The sequence below is a fragment of the Rhinopithecus roxellana genome, chromosome 14 (assembly GCF_007565055.1).
Source record: "Rhinopithecus roxellana isolate Shanxi Qingling chromosome 14, ASM756505v1, whole genome shotgun sequence".
Taxonomy (NCBI): domain Eukaryota; kingdom Metazoa; phylum Chordata; class Mammalia; order Primates; family Cercopithecidae; genus Rhinopithecus; species Rhinopithecus roxellana.
Genome location: NC_044562.1, coordinates 89,894,289 through 89,911,334, shown reverse-complemented (window position 1 = coordinate 89,911,334; position 17,046 = coordinate 89,894,289). Strand labels below are relative to the sequence as shown.

Genomic DNA, 17,046 nt, shown 5'->3' with positions numbered 1-17,046 from the left:
GGGCCATTTGGCAATTCCATGTTTAGTCTTTTGAGGAACTGCCACACTGTTCTCCAAAGCAACTGTACCATTTTACATTCCCACCATTAATGTATCAAAGTTACAGCCAGGCGCGGTGGCTCAGGCCTGTAATCTCAGCACTTGGGAAGCTGAGGCAGCTGGCTCACCTGAGGCCAGGAGTTTGAGACCAGCCTAGCCAACAAGGTGAAACCCCATCTCTACTACAAATACAAAAAATAAAATAAAATAAAAAATAGGCCAGGCACGGTGGCTCATGCCTGTAATCCCAGTACTTTGGGAGGCAGAGGCAGGCGGATCACCTGAGGTCAGGAGTTCGAGGCCAACCCAGCCAACATGGTAAAAACCCCGTCTCTGCTAAAAATAAAAAATTAGCCAGGAGTGGTAGCATACGCCTGTAATCCAAGCTACTCAGGAGGCTGAGGCAGGAGAATCTCTTGAACCTGGTAGCCAGAGGTTGCAATGAGCCAAGATTGTGCCATTGCACTCCAGCCTGGGCAAAAAGAGTGAAACTCTGTCTCAAAAAAAAAAAAAAAAAAATAGGCCAGTGCAATGGCTCATGCCTGTAATCCCAGCACTTTGGGAGACTGAGGGGGTAGGATTGAGAGGTCAGGAGTACGAGACCAGCCTGGCCAACACAGTAAAACCCCATCTTTATTAAAAATTCAAAAAATTAGCCAGGCACCGTGGTGGTGGGTGCCCGTAATCCCAGCTACTCAGGAGGCTAAGGCAGGAGAATCGCTTGACCCCAGGGGCAGAGGTTACAGTGAGCTGAGATCGTGCCATTGCACTCCAGTACAGGTGACAGTGCGAGACTCCATCCAAAAACAAATTAATTAATTAAAAATAAATAAAAGTTTATATGTATATATGAAAGTTCTAGTTTCTCCACATCCTTCCCTAACGCTTATCTGTATTTTAAATTACAGCATTCTAATGCATATGAAGTGGTATTTCACTGGAGTTTTGAATTGCATTTCCCTATTTACAAATTCTACTGAGCATCTTTTTCACGTGCTTATTGGCTATTTGTACATCTTCCTTGGAGAACTCTCTGTTCAGATCCTGTGCCCATTTTTAAACGTTTTTGTTAAATTACTGAGTTGCAAGAATTCTTTACGTTGTTTAGATACAAATGCCTTATCAGATATATGATTTGTGGGTTATCCTATTCTGTGGGTTATCTTTTCACATTCTTGATGATGTCCTTAGAATCACAAATTTTTAATTTTGATTAAGTACAATTTATCTACTTCTTCTTTTCTTGCTTGTGCTTTTGGTGTCGTTTCTAAGAAGCCATTGCCCAACGCAATGTCACAAACGTTATGACTACATATTCTTCCAAGAGCTTTTAGGTTTAGCTCTTACACTTAGGGTCCTTGATGCATTTTGAGTTACTTTTATATATGGTGTTGAGGTACGTAGATAAACTTTTAAAATCCTATTTCATTTTTTATTTTATTTTTTCATTGTTTGTTTGTTTATTTACTTATTTAGAGAACGAGTCTCACTCTACCGCCCCCGGCTGGAGTGCAGTGGTGCGATCTGAGCTCACTGCAACCTCCACCTCCCAGGTTCAAGCTATTCTCATGCCTCAGCCTCCTGATAGCTTGGCTTATAGGCACGCAGCACCATGCCTGGCTTATTTTTGTGTTTTTAGTAGAGAGGGGGTTTTGCTATGTTGCCCAGGCTGGTCTCAAATTCCTGGGCTCAAGCAATCCACCCGCCTCAGCCTCCCAAAATGCTGAGATTACAGACGTGAGCCACCACGGCTGGCCTTAAATCATATTTTAAAAGTTAAAATTGGCATCATCCTTAACTTTCATCTCTGTTTTTCTCAAATCTCGTCAACCATCAGCTAGCACAGAGTTTAAAAACCTCTGACTCTGAGGTTAGAATGCCTAGGTTAGAATTCTGGCTGTCTCGTGTGACCTTAAACAATATACCTGACCTCTCTGGGCCTTGATGTTCTTGTCTATAAAATGGAGAGGCTAACAAACCCCACCTTAAAGATGAGGATTAAATGCCAATAATATATCCAAATGCTTACTGTAGTAAGCACTTTTAATAGAATTCAACTATTAATTCTCACCTTCTAAATATCACTCAAGTTTGTCCGTTCTCAGCAGTTTGAAAGTTTCTACCCTACTGGAGGCCATCACTTCTTACTTGGATCACTAAATCCTATTCTTAAACTATTTCCCTACTTCTAATCTTGTCCCTTCCCAAATCATTCTATATCAGACCCCATAATGACCATTATAAAATGGTCACATATCCATATCCTGCATTTAAAAAAATAGCTCCCTGGTGTCCTTAGTTTGAAGTCTAAATGTCTTAACAAGTGAACATGGAGACTTTCAGGTTTGGCTGCCATTTACCTCTCCAGCCTAATCTCTTACCACTACTCCTACCTGGGGATATGACTTTTTCCACCTCATACTTATCTTTCAGGAATCAGCTAGACACCACTTTCTCTGAGAAGTCTTTCTAGATGACTCCATCCTGTTCCAAATAAACACATCTTCTGTTACACTCTGAATTCTCCCTATCATTCATTATACAGTGTTATAATTAACTGTTTACTCCTATCTCTTTAATATGAGAACTGGTGAGGACAGACAATATTTCTTTATCACCACATCCCCTAATGAGTAATACAGTCACAGGCCAAAATGATTAATAAATATTTTATGGGCTGATGAATGGCCTCAAAAGTATGCATGTATTGTGTGGCACTTTTCTCCACTAGATAGAGAATCCACCAAAACGATAACTTAATAGAAATTATTTTCATGTTTACAGCCTAAGAGTTTCTTTTTAAAATTTTTTTTTGAGATGGAGTCTCACTCTGTCACCCAGGCTGGAGTGCAGTGGCACGATCTCAGCTCACTGCAACCTCTGCCTCCTGGGTTCAAGTCAGTCTCCTGCCTCAGCCTCCCAAGTAGCTGGGGTTACAGGCACCTGCCAGCCTGGCTAATTTTTGTATTTTTAGTAGAGATGTGGTGTCGCCATGTTGGCCAGGCTAGTCTCGAACTCCTGACCTCAGGTGATCCACCATGCCCGTCCAGCCTGAGTTTCAATTAAACATGAGTACTACTGTCATTACTATCATGATGCACATGTGCGTGACTTGTGGTTGGCTGTTAACACTAAATAAAACAAGAGAAATAGTTAAGACGCTTGATGTGTCAAGTGTACAAAACTCAAACTAGATAAATTATTTTCCAAGTTTCACTATTTTCTTACCCTTACCTTCTCTGCAAGGAAATGTTTTTAAATTAAATATAAATTTCAAGTAAATTTCAATAATCTTTATTAAGTAAATTCAACTTGCATGAAGAAAAAAATGAAAATTTGAATAACCACTTTAAAACAGTTTTCATGCAAGTTTTAAAAATAATCACTTCAGAAACTTCTGAAGTCCTAAAACTAGCCACCTAATTCAATAAAATTCCATCCTAATCCCTATTCTACTTGAAGTAAAAATATGGACTAGGAGTAAAAAGTGGCCTTATTTTTTAGAAACACATACCATTCATTTACGAATGAATGAGAGGAAGGGGAAGGCTGGCAAATTCATCTGTAAAATCATCTGGGTCTTCAGCCTCTTGAGAGTGAGACTGGGTTTTTAATTAATATTCCAAATTCAAAAGTTATTAGTCTTGGCGCTTCCCTGGTGGTCTAGTGGCTAGGATTTGGGGCTAACAAAATTATTAGTCTTTACAAATTTTTCATTTCTTATTTTTTCAATTTAAAATTTCTATTTCTCCAGAAATAAATCTAGTCTGTACAGGTTTTTAAGTATACACTAATACTAATGTATAACCATATTTTTAATTAAAGTATCTTAAATACAGAAATAAGTTACTGGAAACTATAATCAAACTATAAATTTGGCTGGGAATAGTGGCTCATGCCTGTAATTCCAACACTCTGAGAGGCTAAGGTGGAGAATCACTCAAAGCCAGGAGTTAGAGACCAGCCTGGGCAACATAGACAGAATCCATCTCTACAAAAATAAAAATAAAAAAATAAAAATATTAGCCAGGCGTGGTGGTGCACACAGGTAGTCTCATCTACTCAGCAGGCTGAGGTGGGAGGATCGCATAAACCCACGAAGTCGAGGCTGTAGTGAGCTGTGATCATCCCACTGCACTCCAGCCCGGGTGATAGAGCAAGACCCTGTCTCAAAACAAACAAAAAAATCCCTATAAATCTGTGAAATCAAATTTGACCCAAGTATTAATATTTTGGGGCAAAATCAGTTTGAAAAATTCTATACCTTTACTCATACTTTCCATTGCAAACAATCTATATATTTAACAAACATCAGACACTACCAAACTATAAAAGGGGTTGGCATGCCTTCTCTGTAAATGGCCAAACAGTAAGTGTTTTAGGTTTTGTAAACCAGACAGTCTGTGTTTCAACTACTCAATTTCGGAAGATTGGTTCCAGGACAGGACCCCCTGCAAATACCAAAATCCACAGATGCTCAAGTCTCTTATATAAAATGGCATGGTAACTGCATATGATTTAGGAACATCCTCCTGTATATTTTAAATAATCTCTAGATTACTTATAATACCTAATACAATGTAAATACTATGCAAATAGTTGTTATACTATATTTTTTATTTTTATTTTAAATTATATTTTAAAATATATTTATATTTATGCATATTCTATTTTTTTTCAAATATGTTTGATCCATGGTTGGTTGAATCCATAAATGCAAAACCTGAAGATATAGAGAGTCAAATGTATATTTTTATAGCATGCAAAGGAGCCATAGACAATACATAAAAAATGAGAGTGACTGTTGTCTAACAAAAACTTATTTACAGAAACACATGGTGGGACATTCTTGGCTCCAAGGCCACAGTTTGCCAACTCCAGTATTATAAAACAATCTAAGAGTCACAGAAACTAGCCTTCTAGTTTCCCTCTACCTTCCAGGCCCTGCTGCTACCTTACTGTTAACATGGAAAATTGAATCTAGCCTTCCACATTCCCAAAGCTTCAATTCTGGAACTTGAAAGATCCTGAAGGACCTGAAATGAACTTGCTTTCTCCTTGCCAAGAGATTTCATCCAATTTCAATTCAGTTAAAGGAAAGTGCTCCTTGGACAGATGAGCCATCAAGAGCAGTTCATGGGCTCTACTAAAAAATCAAAGCAGATAAAGATTTGTCTCTATCAAAAGACTTCTATGAGACAGGTTTTTTTTTTATTATTATACTTTAAGTTCTAGGGTACATGTGCACAACATGCAGGTTTGTTACATATGTACACATGTGCCCTGTTGGTTTGCTGCACCCATTAACTTGTCATTTACATTAGCTATTTCTTCTAATGCTATCCCTCCCCCATCACCCCAGCCCACAACAGGCCCCGGTGTGTGACGTTCCCCACCTGAGACAGGTATTATTATCCCCATCTTCACATGAGGAAACTGAGACTTAGAAAGGATAAATTATTCAGCCAGGGCCTGTTCCATACCCAATACTCAATTCTCTGTATCATTCTGCCTCCAATACATTGAACTGATAAAGACAAACATGGTAAACCAAAATAGATAAGTAGCTATGTCTCCTAGAAGTCACATCTTAGGTCACTAGAAGAAAATATCATTTTGTCAACTTAATATAAAGACTGTGATTCAGTATTTAAATCACTGTTTCAAATATATTTTTGAGCATTTTTGTCCTAAACAATTACCAATGAAATAACAAATCACCAGAAAGACAACAAATTCCTTTTCTGGATTTTGTGGTATTGGTACTCTTACCTGACACTGGTTAATAGCTGCATGGTTGCCATGAAATGGAGACTGTCTTTCTTTATCTCGATGATGCCGACTGCTGTGTTTACTTCTCTGCAACTGCTGGCGTAATTTTGCAATCTGAGAAAGCAAAAATAGCAAGTACAACAGAGTGTTTTCCACACGAAATAAAAACACATCCTTGCTTAGTAAGAACTAGTAAAACTCACCCTTAATAAGTCCTTTGAATTTGTGAAACACATCACAGTCTCATTTTTTTGTTCATAATTTTATACATATATACAACACATGGATGTATGTGTATATGTTCCAACACTGTTCTCAGCCTTCAAGCTTCCCAAGCACTACACAAATAAAGTTTTCAGCACTTAGAATAAGTACATTACAGTTTTCACAAAGAATTAAAAAAAAAACATTCTCATTGCCTTTACCATAAGTTAACTTTTATTTTTAGATTTCTTTATTGAACACCTAACTTTCAACAGCTCCAAAAATTACACAGTATTTAAAAATCAACTCAAGCCATGAAATATATTCACAGGTATCATCTTTAACGAATGTAATTCCAATGAATATCTTATTTATTCTTTGACCGAATTTTTGCATTTCTACATTATGTGTGAAATGAAAATGTCACTAATTAGCAGCACAGAAAATGGTAATCATAACACGGAGCCATAATCATCATGGTTATAGTGAATACTGCATTTCGGAAACACCACCATATATAGAAAAATAATAAATGTGGCCGGGTGCAATGGCTCACGCCTATAATCCCAGCACTTTGGGAGGCCAAGGCAGGCAGACTGCTTGAGGTCAAGAGTTAGAGACCAGCCTGGACAATATGATGAAACCCTGTCTCTACTGAAAATACAAAAATTAGCTGGCCATGGTGGCATATACCTGCAGTACCAGTTACTTGGAAGGCTGAGGCACGAGAATTGCTTGAGCCCGGGAGACAGAGCCTGCAGTGAGCCAAGATTGCACCACTGCATTCCAGCCTGGGCAACAGAGCGAGACTCCATCTCACCAAAAAAAAAAAAAAGAATAAATGTGAATTTGTTGTATTGTTACAATGTTTAAATCTGATATTAACAGACAAGTATGAACTCTCCTAAAAAAAGACAAAAATACAAATCAGGTGATATACAAATCTCCCTACTCAAATCTTTATTAAATCAATACAATAATTGTTTTCCTGTTATTTCACAAGCCAAAAAGAAAAAAATATATCAATGGAAAATTACAAAGACTTGCTGCCCATAATATCAAGGAAATAGCCAACAGAAGGATCATATTTCCACATCCACTATCTTAGAACCATTTTTCTGACCTCCTTAAGTTGATCTGTACTGCCCCAAGATGCTGAGCGCTTATGAGATCCTTTCTTCTTTTCAGAGTATTCTTCAGCCCATGCACTCTCTGTCTGTAATGAAAAAACAGGGGAGGTATATTTTAACAAAAATCATTTCACAACAATCTTTACCATACTTTTTCTATTATAAAACATATTTCCATTACAGAAAAATTAGACATTAAAAATAATTAACACAAATTACTCAAAATTCTCCTAGCACCAGTTACTTAACTGGTATTAATTACGATGAATATTTTGGCACACTTCATTTTTATTGCTAATAAAAAATTAGTATTTTTAAATAATTATAATTATACTCCAAATAAAGCATTTATGGAACAAAGTTAACTATGTAGAGTAACTAGAGTTACTACAGTCAACTAACATATAATAGCTAATAATGTTAGTTACTATTAGCATGCATCAGGCATACTTGCTAACATACAAGCTAACATTCTTGTGCTCTTACGTGCTAGGCACTGTGCTTTCATATGCTTTATCTGACTTAACACATGTAAGTTGCCTAAGGTGTTACAGCTAGGAAGTGGCAAACCCAAGAAATAAACCTAAGACTCCAGAGCTCATAATATTAACTTCTGTATTATGTCTAGTCTTGCCATAAGTATCTGCAGAGAATAGCTTCAAAAACGTTAAACCTGGCTGGGCGCAGTAGCTTACGCCTGTAATCTCAGCACTTCAGGAGGCCAAGACAGGCAGGTCACGAGGTCAGGAGTTAGAAAACAGCCTGACCAACATGGTGAAACCTCATCTCTACTAAAAATACAAAAATTAGCCGGGCGTGGTGGTGTGCACCTGTAATCCCAGCTACTCAGGAGACTGAGACAGGAGAATTGCTTGAACTCGGGAGGTGGAGATTGCAGTGAGCCGAGATCGTGCCACTGCACTCCAGCCTGGATGACAGAGGGAGGCTCCGTCTTGAAAAAAAAAAAAAAAAGTTAAACCTTAAGTAGTTATACCAAACCTAGAATTTAAAGAGTATACTGGGAAAGAAAATACAAATGAGTTCCTAGCACATGAAACTATGCTCAACCTCACTGATAAGAAGGGAAATGAAAGTTAAAGCTTCAACAAGATTGAGCAATTTGCTAATATAAACTTTCCTATATTGTTAGTGGGAGTGTACAGCCTTTATGGGGGCATATTCAGCACCTGCTGTCAAAGTTATAAATGCACAAACTGACACAGCAACCCCTTATTTAACAATTTATCCTGCACAGATACCAAATGTACATCTTTATGTACAAAATGACTTGCCTATTATCCCTGTAGCACTGTTATTACAAGTAAGACTGAAACAACGTAAATAAGTTAGATTTATTTAGGCCTGGCTAAATAAATTGTGGTATACCTTTATAACAGAGTACTGTGCAGCCATAAAAAATGAATAAGGAAATTCACAATATACAGACATGAAATAATCTCCATGATATACTGTTTGTTTTTTTGTTGTTGTTTTTTTTTTTTTGAGACGGAGTCTCGCTCTGTCGCCCAGGCTGGAGTGCAGTGGCCAGATCTCAGCTCACTGCAAGCTCCGCCTCCCGGGTTTACGCCAATCTCCTGCCTCAGCCTCCTGAGTAGCTGGGACTATAGGCGCCCGCCACCTTGCCCGGCTAGTTTTTTGTATTTTTTAGTAGAGACGGGGTTTCACCGTATTAGCCAGGATGGTCTCGATCTCCCGACCTCGTGATCCGCCCATCTCAGCCTCCCAAAGTGCTGGGATTACAGGCTTGAGCCACCACGCCCGGCCCATGATATACTGTTAAGTGAAAAACCTCAAGGCTCAGTACCGTGTGTATAGCAACTGCCTTTATATGGGACTGTTAAAAAGAATGTATGTGTATGTAAATTATATCTGGAAGAAAATACATGGTAACAAAGAGAACTGGTACCAGTCGCTGTCTCTGGGGAAAAAGACCCTTAGTGTATACCCTGCTGTACCTTTTGAATTTTGCACTACATGAAATAATAAAAAATACCAAAAAATACTGTGCAGTTTGAATATTCTTTGCACTATCAACGTACCAATTACTAATTATAAAATGGTCTAGTTTCAAATGGGGAAGGAAAAGTTTTCAAAAATGAAGAAACTGCAATTCTAATTAGTCATGTTCCAGGTCTGGATCTTCTCCTTATAGCTAAAAGGACTCCATTCTGACAAAGATCCTTAAATACACTGAATCAAAAGGAAGGGCTACAATTTGGTCAACTTCCCACCACTCTATGCCCTATTTCACCCTAAACTCCAGTTTCACTTTGAGGTTACCAACTGATGTCACACATCCCAGAGGTGACCCCTACTGTACTTATAATTTCTCATATTAGGGTCCACAGGTTCTTTAAGTCCATTGTTAAAATACCTGTCACAAAGATCAACATGTAAATAGGACCATATAGCATAAAGTATCAAAATCAAAAACCAAAATCAAAATAATAAACTTAATACTATAAAATTTAAAATCTTAACAAATGAATTCTTTTTTTTTTTTTTTAACTTTTAGGTTCAAGGGTACATGTACTGGTTTATTATATAGGTAAACTGGTAAACTCGTGTCATGGGGGTTTGTTGTACAGATTATTTTGTCACCCAGGTACTAAGCCTAGTACTCATTAGCTGCTTTCCCTGATCCTCTCCCTCCTCCCAGCCTCCACCCTCTAGAAGGCCCCAAAATCTGCTCTTCCCCTCTATGTGTCCGTGTGTTCTCATCATTTAGCTCCCATTTATAAGTGAGAACACACAGTAGTTGGTTTTCTGTTCCTGGGTTAGTTTGCTAAGGATAATGGCCTCTAGCTCCATCCATGTTCCTGCAATGGACATGATCTTGTTTACTTTTATGGCTGCATAGTAGTCCATGGTGTATATGTACCACATTTTCCTTATCCAGGCTACTGTTGATTGGCATTTAGGTTGATTCCATGTCTTTGCTATTGTGAATAAGCAGCATAGTATGCGTGGTTCAGAATCACATATGTTGGTGTTAAACAAACACATTTAAGTTTCAGATCAGTTAAATAACATTTTTTGGGCCAGGCACAGTGGCTTATACCTGTAATCCCAGCACTTTGGGAGGCCGAGGTGGGTGTATCATGAGGTGAGGAGTTTGAGACAGCCTGGCCAACATAGTGAAACCCCGTCTCTACTAAAAATACAAAAAATTAGCCAGGTGTAGTGGCAGGCACCCGTAATCTCAGCTGCTTGGGAGGCTGAGGCAGGAGAATTGCTTGAACTTGGGAGATGGAGGTTGCAGTGAGTCGAGATCTCGACACTGCACTCTAGCCCGGGCGACGGTGCAAGGCTCTATCTCAAAAAAAAAAAAGTATCTTAAGATGCTTCTCCTATATGAATTTTTAAATTCCTCATTTATAAGAATAATGTAAGGCCAGGCACCGTGGCTCATGCTTATGCATGGCTAATCCCAGTGCTTCGAGACGCCAAGGCTTCAGGATCACTTGAGCCCAGGAATTCAAGACCAGCCTAGGGAACATAGGGAGACCTCGTCTCTAAAAAAAATGCAAAACATTAGCTAGGCATCATGGCTCACGACTGTTGTCCTAGCTACTTGAAAGGCTGAGGTGGGATGATTGCTTGAGCCTGGGAGGTTGAGGCCGCAGTGAGCTGTGCTTGCTCCACTGCACTCCAGCCTGGGTGTCAGAGCAAGACCCTGTCTCAAAAAAAAGGAATAATGTCATCTACCTACTAAAATTATAACGTAATTAAAAGAGTTAGTATGTGTAAAGGGTTAAATTTTTAAGCACAGTGCCAATAACAAAACATTCACTCAGTAAATGTTCATTATTATTTTCATTCCATTAGGCCAAGAAGTCGTAACTTATTTTGTTATCTCTATGGTCATAAAGACAGATGAAAGAATGCAAATAATTTTTGATGAAAAAAATGGCCATAATAATTTCAAGTAAAACAGAGGGTAGAAATAAAATAAGTTTTATGAAAAGAGTTTTTTGCAAATTCTAACCAAATGCAAATGATAACCCATCTCTTTCATACATTTTTTTTTTTTTTTTTTTTTTTTTTTTTTTGAGACGGAGTCTTGCTCTGCTGCCCAGGCTGGAGTGCAGTGGCCGGCTCTCAGCTCACTGCAAGCTCCGCCTCCCGGGTTCACGCCATTCTCCTGTCTCAGCCTCCCGAGTAGCTGGGACTACAGGCGCCCGCCTCGTCGCCCGGCTAGTTTTTTGTATTTTTTTTTTAGTAGAGACGGGGTTTCACCGTATTAGCCAGGATGGTCTCGATCTCCTGACCTCATGATCCGCCCGTCTCGGCCTCCCAAAGTGCTGGGATTACAGGCTTGAGCCACCGCGCCCGGCCTCTTTCATACATTTTATATTACTGTTTATATGAAAACTTCAGGCTAAAATCGTGACAAAGAGTTACTTTATAAATACAATTCCAAATTCAAAAAGTGTTTAAATTTTTATCCCTGCATTTCAAATGGTAGTTTAGTATTTAATTCAGACCTTATTAGAGGTTCTCAAATACAGTTTGAAAAAAAAAAAGTTGGTTTATACCTCTCCCTATGTAAGAGGGGAGGAACCCTTAGAGATAAGAGGGAATCCCTCTATTTAGGAAATCTCCTTAATATATTAAGTGAAATACAAGGTTGCAGAAAAATGTATAGACTATGATATCTTGTGTGTAACCAAAAAAAAACAGTTTTTCTTGTTCATTTGTGATTGTATGTGTGGTTGTGGGCTTGGGCACATGCAACCTCCAAGAAAATAACTGATTTAGACAAGGATCATCGATGGAAGCGAAAACTATTAGGTAAAAGCTACTGAAGAACAGGATATTTATGTGGTGCCAAAACTCACAAATTACTTGCTAATTACAAAACCAAAAAGTTCATTTTCTTTCTAAAGTGAAGAATAATTAATTTAAAAACTTAATGTAATTAAGAAAACAAGTGCGAGAATGACCTGTTCTAAATTAAGGAAGACTTCAGAGAAACCAAGTGCAACGTATGAATGTTGAATTGGGTCCTTCTGGGTCCAAGTGTAATGTATAAATGTTGAATTGGGTCATTAAAAAAAAAAAAAAAAGACATATTGGGGAAATTTTAACATAAACTGGTTATTACATGATATTATGGAATTGTTATTTTTTTTTTAGGTGACCTACTGCTATTAAGGTTATATAGAAAATATTCTTAGGAGATACATATTGAAATATTTAGGGATAAAAATATCATAATATCTCCAACATACTTTCAAAAATTGCAGCAAACACACACATACATACAAGATAGGTAAAGCAAATATGACTAATGTTTAAAACTCTTGAATCACAGCTGTAGAGCTGTAGTATTCTTCTGATTTTTTTTTGTACATATAACATTTTCATAATAAAAAGGAGAAAAATCTTAGGTCATTTCCACTAATATTTTATGAACTCCCTTTAGGACAATTCCATAAAGAAATACCTCCATTAGAAAGTATTAGACAACAAATCAATACAGAAGAATGATAGAGCTACAAAGTCATCATTTTGGAACTATTACAGTAATAACTGACTTAAGTAATAATCATCAACAAATGCTAAAACCAATGAGTGTTTCTTGGAGAACAGAATATTTACAATCTCAACTATTTCTCCACAAATTACTTATTAGTTACAAAGGTTTCTGATGGATCAAACTTAACATCACTGACTTCATATGACTCTTGATCCACAGGCACAGAAAGGAACATACATCCCATAAGTATTCCTAACAAAAATGTAACAAATTGAATCTTATCACAAAGGAATATATAAACCCAAGTGGACAACATTCAAAAAAATACTGGTTACACTCTTAAAAAACATTAATGTCATGAAAGACTCAAAAACTCAGGCTGAGGAACTTCCCTGGATTAAAGGATATTGAATAGAAATGACATGTGGCCGGGCGCGGTGGCTCAAGCCTGTAATCCCAGCACTTTGGGAGGCTGAGACGGGCGGATCACGAGGTCAGGAGGTCGAGACCATCCTGGCTAACACGGTGAAACCCCGTCTCTACTAAAAAAATACAAAAAACTAGCCGGGCGTGGTGGCGGGCACCTGTAGTCCCAGCTACTTGGGAGGCTGAGGCAGGAGAATGGCGTAAACCCGGGAGGCGGAGCTTGCAGTGAGCTGAGATCCAGCCACTGCACTCCAGCCTGGGCGACAGAGCGAGACTCTGTCTCAAAAAAAAAAAAAAAAAAAGAAATGACATGTAAATGCCATGTGTGCTCCCTGACTGCATCCTAGATTACAGGGGAAATTGCTATAGAGCACACAATCTGAGCAACTGAAAAATTTGGAATATAAACCATATATTAAATAACAGTATTATATCAATCTTAAATCTCCTGAATTTGATAATTATATTGGTATTTTTAAAAGTCCTTGTTCATATACATGCTGAAACAAGTAAGAAGAGTTAGAATGTCTGCAACTTACTAATGATTAGCAAATAACGTAATTGTACATACAGACAAAAATAAAGCAAAATGTGGCAAATGTTACTTGGTAAATATAGGTGAAAGGTATACTGGTACTTAATATCCTTGCAACTCTTCTGTACACTTAAGATTTTTCTCAAAATAAAAAGTTTTAAAAATCAGGAAAATTATTAAATGACAGTAATTTTAAGTATAAAAATTAATTCAAAGAAAAGCAAAGGTATATAAAAGATTCCTATAGATTTATTAAGAACAAATTAAAGATGAGAATAACAGTATTAATTACTAAGATAAATAAAAATAAACATAAGGAGCAACAGACAGCTTTGCTCACTTCAGTGATAAGATGTTCAGGGCAGGAAAAAATACCTAGCAAAGACATCAGTTTTACTTAGACTCCTAAAGCCAAAGAGAATTGCTTTCTTTGTTCAACTAAGAAGCTGTGCTTTGATTGTAGGACACTTAGGTATTAATAAAAAGTAAAACTGAGTTTTAATTAAATGTTTTGATTTTGTTCAGTTTTGTCTTACATACTAGAAGACTTATATTTAAAAGTATCTAATAATGTGTCAGACACTGGATTAACGATTGGAGGTCAAGAGGAAATACAGCTCTTATTCTCAAATAGCTTTTTCTAGGAGAGAAGGAATAAATAGCTAGTTATGATATATGTGATGACAGAAGTCCCCTAAGAAAGGCACCTAATCCAGAATTGGAAGGACAGGGGAGGCAGGTAGGCAGAGTTTTATGGAATGAGGAGATACTACCAGAGTACAAGTCATCCAGTCAAATGGTGGGAAAAGCATTCCAAACAAACTAGATCACTGGGAAGCATCAACGAGTGGAGCACATAGGGCCAGGTTCATTGTTAAGACCTGGAGTACATCTTCAAAATTATTTTTAATGAGGTTAAAAAATGTATTAGTTACTCCTTGACAAATACAGATGCAAAGATCCTCAATAAAATGCCAGCAAACCCAACCAACAACAAAATTTTTAAAAAATTATATACCACAACAAAGTGGAATTTATCCCTACGATGCATAGAAGATTCAATAAACAAAAAAACAACTGATATAATAAGCCACATTAACAAAATAAAGAATAGCATTATATGATCATTTCAACAGATACAGAAAAAAACTCAAAAAATTCACGCCCTTTCATGGTAAAAACAAACCAGGAATAACAGAAAAGCATCTCAAAATAATAAAATAAAGTTCACAAAGGAGAAGCCCACAGCTAACACCACATTCAATGAAGAAAAACTGAAAGCTTTTTCTCTAGGATCAGGAACAAGGCAAGGATGCCCCACTCTTGTCACTTCTATTCAACACAGTACTAGAAGTCTTAACCAGGACAATTAGGCTAAATAAATAGCCTCCAAATTGGAAAAACAAGAATTAAAATTGTCCCATTTGGACACAACATTATGTTATTATAGAAAATCCTAAAACTCCACAAAACAAACTGTTACAACTAAAAACAAGTTGCAGGATACAAAATCAACAACAAAAAAATCAGATGTGCTTCCAAACATTAACAAATATCTAAAAAGGAAATTACGAAAAAAGGTTCTGGAATGCAGGCAGCAAGATGGCAGAATAGAAGGCTGCACTCATTGTTATCCCAAGAAGGGCACCAATTTAACAACTATCTATACACCAAGAAGCACCTTCATAAGAACCAAAAATCAGGCCGGGCGCGGTGGCTCAAGCCTGTAATCCCAGCACTTTGGGAGGCCGAGACGGGCGGATCATGAGGTCAGGAGATCGAGACCATCCTGGCTAACATGGTGAAACCCCGTCTCTACTAAAAATACAAAAAAAAACTAGCCGGGCCGTGGTGGCGGGTGCCTGTAGTCCCAGCTACTCGGGAGGCTGAGGCAGGAGAATGGCATAAACCCGGGAGGCGGAGCTTGCAGTGAGCTGAGATCCGGCCACTGCACTCCAGCCTGGGCGACAGAGCGAGACTCCGTCTCAAAAAAAAAAAAAAAAAAAAAAGAACCAAAAATCAGATGAGCACACACAGTACCTGGTTTTAACTTCATATCACTAAAAGAGGCATTGGAAGAGGGTAGGAAAGACAGGTTTGAATAGCCAATGGCACCATTCCCCCTCCCTCCTTCACCCGTTTGCCACTGCAGCGAACTGTGTGGTGCGCATCTGGGAGAGGGAGAGCACAGCGGTTGTGAGAGATTGCACTGAACTCAGTGCCGCCATCGCTGCAGAAAGCAAAATAGGCTGAACTCAGCTGACACCCACCCATAGAGGGAGTACTTAAACTAGCCTTAGCCAGAGGGGAATTGCCCAACCCCATGGCCAGAACTTGAATTCCAGAAAGCTTCATCACTGCAGACTAAAGTACTCTAGGGCCCCAAATAAATTTGAAAGGCAGTGTAGGACACAGAGACTGCAAATCCTAAGCAAGTCCTAACGTAACTGGGCTCAGAGCCAGTGGACTTGGGGGACACGGAACCTACTAACATATGAGCAGGGGCGGCCAATGGTGTGCTGGTGCCACCCAACCCCAGGTTACACAGTTCACAGCTCCAAAAGAGATATATTCTTTGTCTTGCATCTTGGATACCAGCTCAGCCAAACAGGATAGGACACCACTCAGAGACATGAGGCCCCCTTTCTAGGTCTCAGCTCCTGGAGGACATTTCTAGACACACCCTAGGCCAGAAGGGAACTTGCTGCCTCGAAGGAAAGAAACCAGTACCAGCAGGACCCATCAGACTAAAGAGCCTGTGGGCCCTGAGAAACCAGCAGTCATGGCCAGGCAGTGTGGACCTTGGATAAGACTCTGAGACTTGCTAGCTTCAGGTGAGACTCAGCGTGTTCCCAGCTATGGTAGCTATGGGAATACTCCTGCCTGAGAAAAGCAGAGGGAAAAAAAAGTAAAAATAAAGGGAACTCTGTCTTCCACCTTAGGTACCAGCTTGGCCACAGTGGCATAGAGCACCAAGCGGGCTTTTGGGGTTCTCGATTCCAGGCCTTGGCTCTAGATGGCATTTCCGGACCTGCCCTGGGCCAGAGGGGAAACCACTGCCCTGAAGGGTGAGTTCCACGCCAGGTAGCATTAACCACAAGCTGGCTGAAGAGCCTTTGGGCCTTAAGGGAACACTGGCAGCAGTGGCCTGGCAGTACTACCTGTGGGTATGTGGCAGTAGTGGCTACAAGGTGAGGCTCCTCTGCCTATGGATAGGGGAGGAAAGAGTGGCAAGGACTGCATCTTGTGGTCTGAGTGCCAGCTTGCCAGAAAGACTTCTAAGGTTTTTGACTCTAGTCCCTGACTCCCTACAACATCTCTGGACCTGCCCAGGACCTGGGGAAACTTACCACCAGGAAGGAAAGGACATAAACCTAGCTGATTTCGCCACCTACTTACTGCAGAGCCCCAGGGCCCTGAGTAACCATAAACACTAG

At 38.9% G+C, this 17,046-nt stretch overlaps 1 protein-coding gene across 1 annotated transcript in view; it reads right to left on the bottom strand.

The window, feature by feature from the left end:
* FAM117B (family with sequence similarity 117 member B) overlaps window positions 1-17,046 on the bottom strand; it is a 131,650-nt gene that overhangs the window by 31,630 nt on the left and 82,974 nt on the right. Inside the window, exons 3-4 of the mRNA XM_030916810.1 lie at window positions 7,139-7,231; window positions 5,812-5,925 (exon numbers count right to left, since the gene is read on the bottom strand). Of these exons, the coding sequence (XP_030772670.1) occupies window positions 5,812-5,925; window positions 7,139-7,231 (207 nt within the window). The remainder of the gene's footprint in view (window positions 1-5,811; window positions 5,926-7,138; window positions 7,232-17,046) is intronic.